The sequence below is a fragment of the Phodopus roborovskii genome, unplaced genomic scaffold, assembly GCF_943737965.1.
Source record: "Phodopus roborovskii unplaced genomic scaffold, PHOROB, whole genome shotgun sequence".
Classification (NCBI taxonomy): Eukaryota; Metazoa; Chordata; class Mammalia; order Rodentia; family Cricetidae; genus Phodopus; species Phodopus roborovskii.
In genome coordinates, this window is record NW_026125911.1 from 733,431 (window position 1) to 750,305 (window position 16,875).

General features: G+C 45.9%; 1 protein-coding gene across 2 annotated transcripts in view; it reads left to right on the forward strand.

The window, feature by feature from the left end:
- Nucleotides 1–1,762, forward strand: part of Aifm1 (apoptosis inducing factor mitochondria associated 1) — a 35,746-nt gene extending 33,984 nt beyond the window's left edge. For both annotated transcript variants that reach the window (XM_051178975.1, XM_051178974.1), the window contains exons 15-16: nt 1,002–1,198; nt 1,533–1,762. In XM_051178975.1, coding sequence (XP_051034932.1) covers nt 1,002–1,198; nt 1,533–1,604 — 269 coding nt within the window. In that variant the 3' untranslated portion in view covers nt 1,605–1,762. The remainder of the gene's footprint in view (nt 1–1,001; nt 1,199–1,532) is intronic.
- Nucleotides 1,763–16,875: the final 15,113 nt, after the last annotated feature.

The window sequence follows — 16,875 nt, forward strand, 5'->3', positions numbered from 1 at the left end:
CCAAATACCACTTGTGAGGAGACAGGTTGATTTGGTTTAACTGTCTTGGTCACAGCGCATCATTTAGTGACGCCAACACAGAAGCTCAATCAGGGCAGGAACTAAAGCAGAGAGCATAGAGGAGCGGATGTTTGCAGGCTTAACCCATGGCTTGGTTAGCCTGCTTATACAAGGAAGGACCCCCAGCCAGGGAGTGGTAGTCCCCAACACTTGATGTGGGCTTAGCCTACCCGTACCGACCATTAATCAGGAAACTGCCCCACAGACTTGCCTACAGGCCAATCTGATGGAGGCAGATCCTGAATTGATTTTTTTTTCTGTCTTCCCAGATCACTCTAGCATGTATCAAATTGACAAAAAAAAAAAAAAAAAAAAAAAAAAAAAAGCCAACCAGTACAATCATAAATGTTTCTGAGAGGAGAGATGCAAACTCTTTATGGTTTGGAAAGATACCTGTAAGTGTCTATATCATAAAATGTAAATGAAGTAGTAAAGTAGAAAAGTACAAGGTCAGGTTCTGCAGTGCTCAGGAGATGGCAAGAAAGAACTTCCCCTGACCTTTGTTAATCTAAAGTGGCTAGAGAATATGCTGAGGAATATTGGAAAACAGTCTAAAATCTAAAAGTAGCTTTAAGTCAGTTTCAAAAGAAATGTTCCAGGCTGGGGAAATAGCTCAGTTGATAAAAGTACTTGGCTTGCAGCTATGAAGGCCTGAGTTCAACCCCCAGAAACCACATTTTAAAAGGTATTGGGGCACATGATTCTAATTCCAGTACTGGGGATCCAGAAAGAGGGTTTGCTGGGGCTTGCCATTGAGTTCAAGCCATTGAGAAAGACCCTATCTTTTTAAAAAAAAAATCCTAAGGAATGACACCCAAGGTTGTCACGTGAACATACATGTGTGTACCTACACATATACAAAGACACTTGCCTTCTAGAATTTTCCAAGATCAAAATCACTGAATTTTGGGTTTTGTGTTTGTTTGCGGGATTGGCTACAGGGACCGGTATCCGATCAGAGAGCGAGACAGAATCAGAAGCCTCTGAAATCACAATGCCTTCCAGTACCCCTGCAGTCCCACAGGCCCCTGCGGAAGGGGAAGACTACGGCAAAGGTGTCATCTTCTACCTCAGGGACAAAGTAGTCGTGGGAATTGTGCTATGGAATGTCTTTAACCGAATGCCAATCGCAAGGAAGGTAGGTGCCGTCAGAGCTCTTAGGAGAAGATGGGAAGTGGGACATGTAAAACATTCCTGTGCCTTCACCAGGTGCCCTGAGATGCATTGTCCACCAAGGTCAGATTGTACTTATGCAAAACAAAGGCATAACCTTGGCTCAGAAACATTTCTTTGAGACTTGGCTGGGTGGCCCGAGGGTTGTCAAGCTGCTCACTTGGGGTTAGTAGAAAGCTATTCCCATAGTCCCCCCCCCAAGTGTGTAACTGGAGACTAGCCCAGGGAGCCCCATTGTGTGGGCCAGGGCTGGGTGCACATAGAATGAGTTAAGAACCTTTTGTTACTCTTCCCCTCAGATCATCAAGGACGGTGAGCAGCATGAAGATCTCAATGAAGTAGCCAAGCTCTTCAACATTCACGAAGACTGAAGCCCCCTTTTTCCATCTGTGACCGGGGTTGGGTGGATAAAAGAAAAATTTTTTATTCAGCATACTTTCACTTTATGTAGGAGCAAGAATGGAACAAGCCTGTGAATATTTTCATCTATATAGTTGCATATCACAAATTAAAATCTGATTCTTTTAAATTCGGTTGTTTTATTTTAAAGGGGATAGGTAGATAAAGGAAGCAATGTGTGCATATCAGCAAGCCGACTGCAGCTACTACAAAGTGTATGCGTTTTCTCAGCCGTGTATTCAACAATACACATTAAACTCCTGTCAGCACTCTGTAATCTTGGCCCGCCATACCTCTCAGCTCACAACACTGATCTTATTTTATGTGTTGTGCCTGCACATGTATCTTTCTTTATACCACTTGCATGCCTGGTGCCCATGGATGCCAGAAATGGGCAGTACATTCCCCTCATACTGGAGTTCCTTCCTGTGATGAGCCACCCACCATATGGCCTGCTGGGAATTGAACACTGGTCTCCTACGAGAACAACCACTGCTCTTAACCACTGAACCGTCTCTCCAGTCCCATAAGGAAAGTGTTTTGATTTGCAATAGGGTCTCACTGTAGTTTTTTCTGGCCTGGAAAGTGCTATGTAGACTATTGGCTCCAGGATCTGTGTACCTCTGTCTCCCAAGTGCTAGCATTAAAGGCGTACACTGCCATGCCTAGCCTGACATCTAATTCTTTTGTAGGCGAGTTCCTTATTTCTATAATGGCTTTCTTGCCCCCCCCCCAACCTAACCCTATTGCTGTCTCAGTAATTGACCTCACTCACTTCCTGGAAGTAGGCACCATGACATTTAAGGTTATGCTAATGGTTATATGTGCAGAAGCAAAAGAGCTCTGATTTGTAATAGGTGCTTAATAAATTATCATTGAATGAGAGAGCAAATAAATAGAAAAATCTCAGCTTTAGGTTGAACATCTAGCTGCTTCAGAATCGAATTGTTCCTACAGGGGACAGAAAGGATTGTAAACCCTTGCAGATTGAAGGCTGTAGAAGCTACTTGTGATGATGGCACATGCCTATAATCTTATCACTCAGTAGGCTGACACAGAGAATTGGTACAAGTCTGAGGCCAAACCTGGGCCACAAAGTGAGATATTGTAAAAGAAAATGACTGGAGAGATTGCTCAGTGGTTAGGGGCATTTGATGCTCTCCCAGAGGATCTGAGTTAATTTCCACTTGGAGGCTGACAGCAGGATGTAACTTGTCCGAGGAGATCTGATATCTCTTCTGGCCTCCTTGGGCACCACGCACTCGAGTGGTGCAGAGATACACATGGAGGCAGAGCACCCACACACATAGAAAAGTTAAAATTGCTTCATAAGTCAACTAGCAATTTTGGCATTTTAAAGTAACTTAATAGTACTTAATTAACTTCATGGTGTGTGTGTGTGTATGTTAGTGTTACATTCTAAACAAATAGTCTACAACTGAGCTACATCCTGCCACATCATAAAGTTGCCCAGGGTGCCTTTGAACTCTATATTCCAAGCAGGCCTTGAACTTGTAATCCTCCTGCCTTGGCTCCTCAGTAGCTATGATTACAGAACTGTACCACAAGGCCCCACGAAACTATGTAACTGCTAAAACGGAATCTCATTTGCCCTAATGGTAGCTCACCGGTAGAATGTGTGCTTAGCATATAGGCAGAGCTGTGTTCAGTCCTCAGCACCAAAAGTAAGTACATACATAAAATTTAAAGTAAAATTGATTCCCACCAAAAGAAAATTCCACCAGGTTCTATAACACCACAGAATTGAGAATGCAGTTAGGAATATTTCTGTAAACAGAAACTAGCTGCTTGCCTGATGTTTTTTTTTTAAAAAAAGCAAAAATTAAAGGAATTCACAGTTGATTTCCCTTCTGAATACCAGAATAGGCTATGTTTTGACTGCAAGAATCATCTGCAGTGAGACAGGTTCTTATTATGTGGAAACAGGTTTAGTGTACTATGATCCCCTACATGACATACCCAGCTTGTATGTAGAAACTTCTTCCATAGCCTATGAAATAGGAATCATTATGCAGTAAGAACTGCTTACATACATGGGGGCAGGACATCTCAAGTCATTTTAAAACATCACATTGTCTCAGGAGGCAGAGACAAGCAGATCTTAATGAGTTAGAGGCCAGCTTGGTATACATAGCAAGATGCATGCCAGCCAGGGCTACATAGACCTGTTTCAAAAAATCAGATTTTCATTTGTTTTTATATTTACAGTTTAGTTTAATTTTTCGGGCAGCTGTTCTCTTTGTGTCATTGAAATGCAGAGAACTAAAAATTAAGTGACCTATTCAATGTAATCAATGTTCATTGCCTTCTATGAGCTAAGTAGATGCCATATTGGAAAATACATTAACATAGGTCTATGGCTGGGCACGGTAGTATGTGGTTTTAATCCCAGTACATAGAGTCAGTGGCTAGTTTGAGGCCAGTTGTTCTACATAGCAAGTTCTCCATCAGCCAGTCAAAAACTGTACAGTGGGGCTGGGGTGATACTCAGTCATTAAAGAGCTTGCCACACAAGCAGGAAGCCTGAGGACCTGGATCCCCAGAACCCATGTAAATGCCAGGTAGCTATTGTGTTAATTCCAGAGCCCTTGAGGCGTGGCAGAACATCTGGAGCAAATCAGCTAATTGATTAGCTGTAGCAGTGAACTCTGGGTTCAACAGAGACCCTGCCCCAGTGAATAAGACATACATAGATGGAGGAAGATTCCTGACATTAGCCCTTGGCCTCCATATACATACTCACACACAGGCACACACCCCACATGTGTATACTCACACATGTACAAATATGAATACATACAAATCTCACACTTTCAAAAAGAAGGCGCTGTGCATAATGGTGCACAATTGCAACCCCAGCACTCAGGAAGCAACAGCAGGCAGTTTGAAGGCAATCTGGTCTCAATAGTGAGATCCAGGCCCGGGAAGGTAAGATGCTACACGGTGAGATTGTTATCTCAAAAAGGAAAAAAAAAAAAAATGATGTGCTTGTTTGTGACCAACACAACAATTCCAATCTATCGTAACAGTCCATCATCTCAACTCACCCTGTCTACATCCTGCCTCATGACTTTTATTTTTTTTAAGGCAGACCCTGACTGGCCTGGCACTCTGTAGACCAGGCTGGCCTCAAACTCAGAGATTTGCCCATCTCTGCCTCCCAAGTGCTGGGAGTAAGTTATTTGCCACCATCCCTGGCCTTTCTCATAACATTTATTTATTTAACTTTGGTTTGGTTTTTATGATAATTTTTTATTTATATTTGAAACAAGCTTATTTTACATGCCAATCCTAGTTCCTGAACCCTTCATTCTCCCATACTCCCCACTGACGCCCATCCCATCCCCCTTCTGCTCCATAGAAAGGGTGAGGCCTTCTACGAGGGATCATCAAAGTCTGAAACATCAAGTTGGTCTAGGCTGAGAGAGTATCCCTCTATGAGGAATGGGCTCCCAATATCCATTCATGTACTAAGGACACATAATATAACTTTTACACATATACGCACACACCTGACTTACTATACCTTCTAAACTTTGCTTCACTCCTTTCATATATGAAAAGCCATTACCCCTCCCTTTCACCTATTCAAATCTTGTTCATCTTTCAAGCCCAAGGAAGCCCTGCCTTGAACTAGTTACCGTCTGTGTATACTTTCTCTTATCTCTAAATTCCAGTTGCAATTATTACCTTAATCTTTATTGTTCTTTTACCTTTTCAAAAATTGTTTTTTTCTCTTGAGACAAAGTTTTTTTGTGCAACCCTGTTTGCCCTGGAAGTCCAGGCTGGCCTCGAACTCAGAAACCCACTTGCCTCTGCCTCACAACTGCTGTGATTAAAGGTGTGCCCACCATCCAGCTCAAAAATCCTTATCCTTATTGATTGTGCATATAACATGCCTTGGCTTCTGTTTGAGATCAGAAAACAACTTGTAGGAGTCCGCTGTCCAGCATGTGGACCCTGGGAATCAAACTTGTTTTATGCATATTAAAATGGTTTAATGCGGCTTTTACATACATGAAATGGCATACACTGATCAAATGAAAACCCCTTTCCCCATTCCCACATTTCCCAGCTGCCCAAAATCATTCTCCTTTCAGCCAATTCTGGCTTCCTTCCATCTAAGATCTGCAACATAGCCAGGTGTGCTGGCACACACCCTTAATCACAGCACTTGGGAGGCAGAGGTATGTGGACCTCCGAGTTCCAGGCCAGCCCGATTTACATAGTAAGTTCGAGGACATGAGGCCCTGTCTCAAAAAAACAAAAAAAGGGTGTAAATAGATGGCTCAGCTGTTAAGAGCACTGTCTACTCCTCCAGAGGACCCAGGTTCAATTCCCTGTATCCACATGGCAGCTCACAACTATTTTTAATTCCAGTTCTAGGAGATTTGACACACACAGATACATATACAGGCAGATACCAATGAACATAAGAATGATTTAAAACAAAAGGTGAAAAAGGAAATAGAATAAATTTATTGCTCTTTTAAATTTTCTTTCTTGTTTTATTTGTTTTTTTGTTTGTGTGTTTTGTTTTTGAGACAGGATTTCTCTGTGTAAGAGTCCTAGCTGTCTTAGAACTCACTCTGTAGACCAGGCTGACCACAAACTCACAGAGATCTGCCTGCCTCTGCACCTCAAGTGCCGGGATTAAACATGTGCACCACCACTGCCCAGCACTTTCAAATTTTCTTAAATGTAAAGTAATTTTTACAGCTGATATATCACAAAGATTATGACTTGGGTGTAATTTTCAAATCAGGATATGGACATTCCCATTCCCAGCCCCCATGCTGCATATGGAGCCGAGAGTCTTGGCTGCCATTGATCTATACCCTCAACTCATAGCTACTGGTCTTTATGGCATTCTAAACAAGTTGCAAGCTATTCCAGAGCACAAACTGTCCTCCTCTACCGCAAAATGTTGACCACATGCCAGAACCCTGAAAACTCGGGCAGAGCGGGGAGAGAGTCCTTTCTTGGTTGATTGAATGATATTAGGTAACAGGTTTGGCTGTAAAATGAGCCTCTTACAGACTCTGATCTCTGTAATTCAGATTGTTTATGAAAAGATATTCAAACCCCTGTCACGTCACCCACTGCCATAAGTTGCCGCTTACCCAGGATACATTTAATCAGCCTAGGCCATGGACGATCACAATCTGCTTTCTGACTTCACAGAAAAGCAGTGCCAGTTGAGGTTTAGCCTCAAGTAGCAGCTCTGTCATTAGCAGGGCCATACCACAATGCTGGACAGGGCAAGACACGCCCTGGGATGAACAGTCAGAACTTTGCCAGAACACCAAGTATTTGGAGCTCATCCTCTTGACTTTAGCCCTGTTCCTCTTGTCATTTTCCAAATGCTATCAGATGATACCTTGGCACCTCTTAATGCTGATGCTAGCCTTTGCTTGGCTACCCCTAAGGCATGGCAGGAGATGTCCCAATATTTTAAGACTGGCAAGATGGAACCAAGGGAGGTTCACTTGATTGGAAAGGGGTCAGATAAAGCCTCTGTGTGAAGGATGAGATCAACACATGTGATATTTTTTAATTTATTTTATTTTATTTTCGTTCTAATCAACAAGGCCTGTTTTGGAGACAGGAGACTTACAACAGAAAGGAATGGGGGCGGGAACACACAGTGCCCTACTACAGGCTGCTTCCTTGAAGGAAAACCAGCAGCTTCTCTGGAGACCCATTTATACAAAGGAACTCTCCCCTCCCTTCCACAGCTACCTCTTCCCTTTCCCGCTCCCCTCAAATCTGGCTGCTGCAATATCCCTTCTGTCTCTTTCACTGGCTCCACCTAAAACGGAGTACCCTTGCTGTCCTGGAGATTGTTGGGATTCCATCCCAAAGCCTCCACTCTCTGGGAAGAAGGGAAGTACTGCTGGAACCAGAGTAGAAGTAGGTCTACCTCTGGCTTTGTTCCTATCAGGGAATTTCTGGTGGGCAGGCACGTATATACAATACCACACACAGATACACACAGCTGAAGCCAGTAATGACGTCCTCCTGCCTGGCTGGTTCTACATATGGGTGTGACTGGGTCATAGTACAGGGAGGGTCTAAATACTTAGATACTGGACTGCCAAACTCTGGTTATAAACCAGAGATCATCTCAAAACAGACAGTTTGAGAAGGAAAAGTACCCCTGACACCCGGAATCTGGCTTGGTGCTATCAGGAAGACCTTGTTATGGCTAGCAACTGGCCTGGCATTCATGGATCCAAATATTGTTTGAACATCCAAATATTGTTTTGAACATAAAGTCGTAGGACATTGACATCAAACAAGGTTCTGTGTGACCTTGATGAATCTAAACAAAAAAAAAAGAAAGAAAGAAAAGAAAATGAAAAAGAAAAGAAAAAAGAAAGAAAGAAAAAAAGAAAGACCAAATAATCCCGGCAGTGGTGGTACACACCTTTAATCCCAGCTCGTAGGAGGCAGAGGCAGGCATATCTCTGGGAGTTCTAGACCAGCCTGGTCTACATAGTGTGCTCCAGGGTAGACAGAGTTACATAGAGAAAACCTGTCTCGAAAACAAAACACAACAACAATAAAAACAAAAACAATGACCAAATACCCCTCTCCCCCCAACCTGGATGACTGATACTTTGTTATCAGTGTTAGTTTTAGCTCTAGTCTGCCCACCTATTGAAGAATGTTTGTTAAACTAGCCAACCCAGGCTGGGTATGGTGTTGTATATATACCCTTAACCTCAGCACTTGGGAAGCAGGTAGATGTGACTTTGAGGCCAGCCTGGTCTACTAGTGACTTCCATGACAAGCAGGGCTGCTAATGAGACTGTCTCAAATCAGTCAATAAAGCCAAACCTAATCATGGGATGGCTCCTGATTCCTGACAGCAGCTAGTCCTGGGCAAAGCCCAGCTTCTTTAACCAAAGTCCTTTCAATCCCTTGCCACACCCTCTTCTGAGCCTCTCTTGGGCTTTGGCTAGAAAACACTGACAATTTGGAGACAAAAGCAAACTGCTCAGTAGGCCTATTACCAGGCAGAGACCCAGGGGAATTTTGTCTTGTTTCGCCCCTTCTTAATCACCTGACAGTCCCAGAGGAGCCTTCAACATCTACATCTCAGTTGAAGAAAGAAAGCTCAGGAGTCACATCTCCAGGCAGGTTCCCATCTAGAATGTTCTGGTAGCACTAGCCACGGATACTGCATGGGAGCAGTTAATAAGGGTGTTGAATTTGGAAATATCTGCAGAAATGTATTCACTTGAGTAACATTTGTTCAACCTTTTCTGACAACCACTGCGTATCATGGTCCTATGCTAAGTCCCGGAGATAAGGAGGTGACTCATATCTAGGCCCTGCCTTCAGTGGCTTTATAACCTAGTGGCAGACATAGACAAGCCAAAAGGGACTATGAGTGAAAGCAAAGTGCTGGGAGTATGCTGTGTGAATGTCAAATGGAACTTCATTGCGCCTCACATTGCTTTATTGTCCTGCTTCGACTCCACTGACTAAATCATGTTTGTTTGCATCTGCTCTGTCATTCTCTATGAACAAAACACGGAGTAGACAGTGTTTGATAAAAGACAGAGTCTAAAGTCCGTTTGCCCAGGGTGCTCACGCATCTCTCTTCTGTTTCCTTCAGGCCTTTCACTCTTTTGCCTTCCTCCTGCAACCATTCTCACTGTGTGTGTGTGTGTTTCTTCCTCTCATTGCAGCAGGTACTTTCTTTCTGCGTATTTTCTGCTGAGGCAGTGGAGCACGGTGGAAAGAGTATGCATGGATCTGAGTGTCTCTTCAGATACCCACCACTTGCATGGCCTCGGGTGACCACTCTCCTAGGCACTGGTTTTCCCATAACTGATACGAATGTAACAGGCTAGATCATCTCTCTACCTTTGCCCTGCATCTTTTGTATAAAAACGCCTCCATGTTTCATCTTTCTGTGGTCTCCATCACTTGTCATTCCTGAGGCCTGACCTCCCCACCATGACTCTGCTCTCCCTTTGTTTGAACTAGACATACAGGTTTGTTGTTTTGTTTCAGAGACAGGGTCTCAGTAGAGCCTAGAATTTACTACTTAGATGAGGCTGGCCTTGAACTCATGGTGATCCCCCTGCCTCAACATCCTGTGTGCTAGTATTATTTGCATAGACATACATCCCCACAACTGGCTAGTTTTCTTTTTATCTTTTTTTTAGATTATGGCTTTTGAATTTTCTTTTAGCTGGCAAGTTACATCTGGACCTGGAAGCCCTAGAAATTGCATCCTGCCTTTTTCTTTCTTCTATGGAGATCCTGACAGCCTCAAACATGGTCTCTTCAAAATATGGCATCCTTTTAGCCTCTAAAGTAGTGGTTGGCTTCAGATCCAGAACCCACTATCCCCAAGAAAGTCGAGTGTAATTCTTCTCAGGCACGACAGTGTGCACACATTCCTACCCAGCCATATCAGAGCTCCATTCCCCAGAAAACACCCTGCACAGATGGTCAGTGGAAAGCTACCATAACCCAAGCTGGTTCTCAATTTGATGTGGATATAGCATTTCTGAAAACCTCCCCCATATCATATAAGACCAAAGCCGTGCCCTTATACAGCCCTCTTGCTGTTTGTCCATGGCCATCTCCACACTAACTATGGCCTTGGCAGCACCATGCCCTGAAGTGCAGTGCAATATGTGAGCCAGGAAGCTTGTAAACTTTTGTACTGAGCTGCTAACCATGCACATACGCAAAAGGCACATGTGCATGCTGGGGAGGGGATACAATCTAGTCCCATGGTTCGCTAGGAAGAAATTATGTTTTGCCGGGCTGTGGTGTGACGCACACCTTTAATCCCAGCACTCGGCAGGCAGAGAGAGGCAGGCGCTGTGAGTTCGAGACCAGCCTGGTCTACAAGAGCCAGTTCCGGGACAGACAGCCTCCAAAAACCACAGAGAAACCCTGAAAGAAAGAAATTATGTTTTAAGGCTCATGCCCCATGCAGGGGGCTGGAGAGATGGTTCAGTGTTAAGAGCACTTATTGCTCTCTTAGATCAGGGTTCCATTCCCACCACCCACATGGTTCTTCTCAACCACCATACGTGCAAAACAAATGAATCTTTAAATTAAAAAAAAAAAAATCATGCCCCTCAAGAAGGTAAGGACAGGTTTTGTGTTTCAGCTATCAGAGGTCCAGCTTGAAGCTGTCACCCCCTCTACATACTTGCACCCTACCTATGCCTGAGGCCTTCAGCTACCTCGCTGAAAGAATATTCTAAGCAACAGATGTGTGATTCTAGCTTCCACCCAGTAAAACAAGCCCATGTTCCTATCCGTCCACTATGCTCATATAGTGGTACAAAAGGATGTGGTCAGAATTACCTCAAAGTCTCCTCCACCCCAACCTGAATCTATCCAGTACTAGGTTCCAGAAGGAACAGCCATGGTGACACATCAGACAGTCATCTTGACTTGATTAGTGGGCCCAGGACGGTTCAAAGCTCAGGGCACTCCAAACTGGTCCTCTTGGTGACACAAGCCTTTTTTGGGTCACCACTAGCCCACTAAACTACGTTCAGTAGTACAAGGGTTCCCAAAGATAAGACCTCAGCTTTCAGGACAATTTCCTAGGCAATCCTGAGAGTCTGTAGCGGGAAGAGGGCTCTCCAGCAATCCCTTCAGCAGGCCCTTCCTGTAGGCAGTGGTTAAGTGGAAGAGGATACTTAGTGGGAGTGCTGCCTAAAGTTGCAAACTTGAGGCTACTCTCAGTTGGGGCACCCCGTGAGCCTCCGAACAGTGCAGCTTGGTGGGGCTGGAATGGAGTGCCGGAGGTCTCCACGTGGACTCATTTGACACTTTCTTCCCAGCTGCCCCCTGAACCCTGCCTCAGGAGCTCAGCTGCTCCTGCTCGCCTGAGGGCGAAAAGAAGGAGATGGAGGGGAGGGAGCAAGAAAGAAAGAATTGAGGCGAAGTTTCAAGGGGTGTGCCCTGCAGGGCGGAGGATTCTCGTTCTCTTGAGTCAGCGGATCGGGGGCCCAGCGTGACTTCACTGCTTCCCAGGAAGAGGCGCCCCAGGGCAGAAGGCTGCTTAGAATCCAGCAGTAAAAGTGAAAGGTTAGAGCACCAGCTGCCTGAGCCCCGCAGGGCTGGAGCTTGGGGCCAGGCCGGCCAGGACACTTGGGGTGAGGGGAGGCTTAGGGAAGGCAATGCGCCTTCCAGGAAAGCTGGAGAGTTTAAAAGGCAGAGGAGCAGACCTCTCCTGTTCCCCCCCCCGCCCGCCCCCCTCCCCGAGACGCTGGATCCAGCAGCCCTGGTGGTGAGAGTCGCTGTGGCCAGAGTCAAGGCGCCATACGCGTTCTGACTGTAGGTGGAGCTGTAGAGGCGTCCTGCGTGTCGAGAGTGGGTGGGAGCGTTCAGCCCCCCACGGGGTGATCTCGGGATGGGGAGGTCCCGGCGCCTAGAAAAAAAGGAAAGCGAGGAAAAGCGTGACGGGTGGCCAGAGCCCCCACCACTTCTCGTGACGTTCATTCCGACTCAAAGGAAGGCTCCTTCCCAAGTAGCTGGAGAGTTGCTCCTACTGTAGAGGAAAGGTGGAGTTTTTCCGTAACCCCTCGGGCCACCTCTCAGGCCCCTGCAGGGCTCAAGGCCCGGCTGCTTACTTCAGCCAAGGTATTGCAGTATCAGAGCCTCTTTGCAATCTGGAGATGGTTGGTTCTTTTGACCTGTGGGCAGTAGAATGGAAAGTCTGAGTCGCGTCTCTGACGCTGGGGGTGGGTTTCCCTGAAAAGCTACTCTTTAGCCTGGCTCCCGTGAGACCACAGAGCTCCAGCACAGAGCTCCAGACTGTGGTTAGGACATGGGTGCAGCCTGGGACCAAAGCTCATCTAGACGAGGGTTCAGCCTGAGGCTGGATCTAGGGCGACCATTATGGGTTCTGTGCTCATCAATTGAGGGTTCTACAGCTATACAGGAAGAAATGGCTGAGGCTCATCTTGGAACACAAACTCGGCAGCTTTGCTCTCTGCGGATAGTTTAATTTCTCAAAGGTTTATTATTTTTAATCATGTCTACATGTGTATCTTTTTGTGGGCTTTCTCTCTCTCTCTCTCTCTCTCTCTCTCGTGTGTGTGTGTGTGTGTGTGTGTGTGTGTGTGTGTGTGTGTAGTTGCCGGTAGATTTCTCCTGGAGCTGGAGTTACAGTTGGTTGTGAGCACCCGCCCACCCCTCAGGTGGGTGCTGACAATTGAATTCTGGTCCTCTGAAAGAGCAATGGTTACACTTAACTGCTAAGCGGTTGGTTTCTCCAGCCTCATAGCTACAGCTCTGTCCTAACTTCATGGGCCCTGAACTAGGAGCCATAATGTCGGTTATACCTCCCATTGTAGTTTATGGCTACGTGGTGACCCTTGAGGTAACAAATGGAGACTATCAAGACCTCAAAATAACCTGTGGCCAGATACCTTTGAGCCTGGGGACTCCAACCTCATCCTTTCCAAGGGCTAGAGGGCCAGCTTCCATGATGAAACTTTGTAGATAAAATATATGGGCGGGGTAACTTCGTCTTTGCTGATCCCAAAACAAGTAATGAATAAACAAATTCAGATCCTGTCCCAGCACTCTTCTTCCCTGCCAGGACCTTCCAGCTCTGTGCTTTGAGGGTGTCCAGTCATCTGAGAAAGTTAGCTAAAGATTTTCCATAAAGAAGAGGAAAGAGGGGAAAAAAAAAAAAAAAAAACGGAAAAGTATCCTAAACGTTCCCAGGTTTCACTGTGTGCCAGGAGAAATACAGTCTGTCTCTTGCCCAGACCTCAGAACCCCGGCCTCTTTCCTAGGGTTGGTGCCCAGATAAGCTATTCCTGGAAGTCCCTCCCTTCAACTTGCCCCCTCCCCAAGGTGTCAGCATGACTGAAAAGCATCAAATGAGCCAAACTCTGATGCTCCCTGCTTGTCTTTTCTACCTCGAGAGTGTGCCCCCCCCAACCCGACTCCTAGCTCTCAGGTCTCCCCCCATCCCCATATCACCATGTTGTCTTCTCCCTCAAACCTGGCCCTATGCCCCACTAGGTGACTGGGAGATGATCTGATATACTAATTTGTGTTAATGTGATAATGGGTGCTTAATGGGGTCACGTGCTAACCATGAACCAAACTCTAGCTCAGCTTCTTTGCCTCAATATCAAGTCCAGGCTGTAGGGATGGGAATCTGGGAATCTTGGGCTGACTAATCTCCACTACCAGCTGGGGGAGTAGAGGAGTGGAGGAAGCCAAGGCCAAGGAAGATCCCTGGGTGCTGGTGCATTAGAGCTGCCTCGGTTTCAGTTTCATCCTTGGCTGACACTTTCCTCTGTCCAGTGGAATTGCTTTGGTTTGCCTCCAGCCCCTCTCCTCTCCTCTGCTACCCACCCCCTTTTGGACTGCTTCCTTCCCTCCGTCAGCCCTTCACTCTGTAAAGAGCGAGATGGGGAGATAATTTGCCAGCAACGAGGGGAAAAAATGTACACGTAGTCACCCTCAGATGCACAGGCTCACATACCACATTGCCTTGCAGACACACAGGCACACACCCTGTACAAACACACACACACAGACACACACACACACAGCCATGAGACCCACACAGAGGCACACTTAAGCAAGCAAGGCTCTAGCCGAGACCCATGCCACACACAGACCCACAGGCATACTCTTTCTCTCACACACAAACCAGCAGCAGCCGAGTTGGATGGCTTCCTCAAAAGAGGGCTGGAAAGTTTGTTTTCTGCCAGCGAAGGGGCCTAGACATTCCGTGAAATGACTCATAGTGTACCTTTATAGACATTAAATATTGCATTAAACAACAACAACACTCAGACCCTGATGTGGTGTCAGGGCGGGGAAACTGAGGAGTGGCTGTCTTCTCAATGGGCTAGGGCTTTTTCCTCTGTCTGGCAAATGTCTCAGGCTTGTCCTTGGTTTCCTGTGTCATGGGGGGTAGTCCAAAGAGAACAGAATCCTTAACCTGGTACTACCTCAACCTGGACCCCAGCCTCCGCTGGATATACTTTGGATGCTAATGCGCCCCCAGCCTCTTTCCCATCCTCATCCCGTCCTGAATCTCAGGAAACTGCATCCACTTGGTGCTCTTCATAATCACTTTTCCTATCCGGGTTCTCTTCCCAGCTTCGCTAGGTCTGTCTTTACTGTTGTACAACCCCGGGTGTGTGTGGGGGGCCAGTCTCTTGTATGACTGGAGCCCTTTCCTTGCTACTCTTCTCAGTGCTGGGAGTGAGCGCCACTTTCTTGGCTACTGTGTCTCTAAGCCCCAGAGGCTCCTCTGACAAAAGCAACAAAACAAAAACAACCTTTCCATGTTTTGATACCTTGGTCCCCTCCCACTGTGTTATGGGCAAGTTAGTCAGGCCCAAGTCTCTGCAGTTTCAATCTAAGAACACCAGAAGTCAGAGGGATAACACAGTGTGCCTATGTTTGCGCAAGCGCACACACATAGCCATATACGTTGCATACACGTAAAAGAATTATGATTTTATTAAAAAGATGACAGACTGGTGTTAGGCCAGAAGCTGTTGAGGAGTGAAGGGTGAACTCTGGTTGCACTGAGCAGTTGACTGAGGACCCGCAGTATCTGAGACTCAAGGAGCTTTGCCCTAATTTACTGAACTCTGCCTGAGGCCACTTCTTTTTCTTTCAAGTGAACCATAGGCTTGTCTCTTCTCTTCCCACTCCCCCAACCTCCCTGCCACCATTCCTGAGGTGCCATGGTGTTTCTCAAATAGCAGCCAGGATCCTGGATGTACCAGGGACAATACTTGGTATTAGCCACTGCTTCTAGGGTTGACATGCTGGGTACCAGCTCAAGACCCATAGCATCAGCTGTCAGGCTGCCAACCCCCATCAGCAGCCTCCAGGCTCCCAAGAATTGAGACACAGTGTTCCCCTAAAGTTCTGTAGGGGTTTTCAGTGTCCCAGAGACTGTCAGGAAGACAAGCATGTCATATAGTTTTAAAGCTTTTAGTCTTTTAAAATAGTGTGTGTGGCTATGACACACAAACATGAAAATTAGAGTGCAACTTTTGGGAGTCAGTTTTTGCCTTCTACCTATTTTGAGGAAGGCTCTGTCTAGATTTTCTGCCACTGAAAATCCCCGAGTCACTGAGTTACCTGTCTCCTCCTCCTATCTGGACATGGGATTACAGATGTGCACTACCCCTAAAAGAGTCAAAAGACTCTTTGTGTTCTAGGGATTGAACCTAGTTGGTCAGGCTTGCATGCTAAGAGCTTTTTTTGTTTTTGTTTTTAATGACAGGTACCAATCACTCTGTAGCCAAGACTGTCCCTCCCTGAATCTATAGCAACTCTCCTACCTTGGCCTCTTGAATGCTAGAATTACAGCAGTAAAGTTGCTGCAACTTGCTAGGAATCTCCATTTTAAGAATGGAAGACTGATTTTTTTTTTTTTTTTTGTATCATCTATTCCAAGGATCTTGATTTTGGTGTTAATCATTAAGCTTTTCTTTTAAAAATGGCATTGCATAAAAACCTAAAATGTGTGTGTGAGAGGGAAAGGGGAGAGAGAGAGAGAGAAAGAGAGACAGAGAGAGAGGATGTGTAAGGGTGTATAGGTATGAACAGTCTATAAGGGTATGTGGAATCAGGACATCTTTAGGGATTCAGTTCTCTCCCTTTCCATCATTCGTGTCCTGGGGATCAAGCTCAGGTCTTCAGGCTTAACAGCAAGTGCCTTTACCCATTTAGCCATCTTGCCAAGTCCCCAACAAGCTCTATAGAATGCACACTGCCTGTCCTGGTTAGCCATAATCTGAGGTATCAACATTTTTTTGCCTGTCATTTGGATACCTAGCTTTTCTGAAAGAGCGATGACTACAAATGGGTGGTTACTAAATGCAACTGAAAAATGATGGCTGGCTTTACGGAAGGCCAATGGGGCTTCATGGCTTTAGAGTGGGCGGAGGGGGTCCCCTGAAACTGACTTCTCTCCCTGATTCTGAATCTGCTTTTCCTTCCAAACGGCTGATGGATGCACACCTTTTCTGGCATTGTGGTATTTTGTTCTGGTTGATTTAAGTGAGGGAGGGGCAAGAACAACATGGAGTGGTTTGCTGAAGAAAACGGGCTATGAGGCACTGCTTGAGGGAAGAAGCAATGGAGATTGCCAAGGGTGAGGGCAAACTGAGAGGATAAGGCTAGAAGGGATTCCTCACAGACTGGAGGTGGGGCCCTTCAGCTCCTGGAAGGAATCAG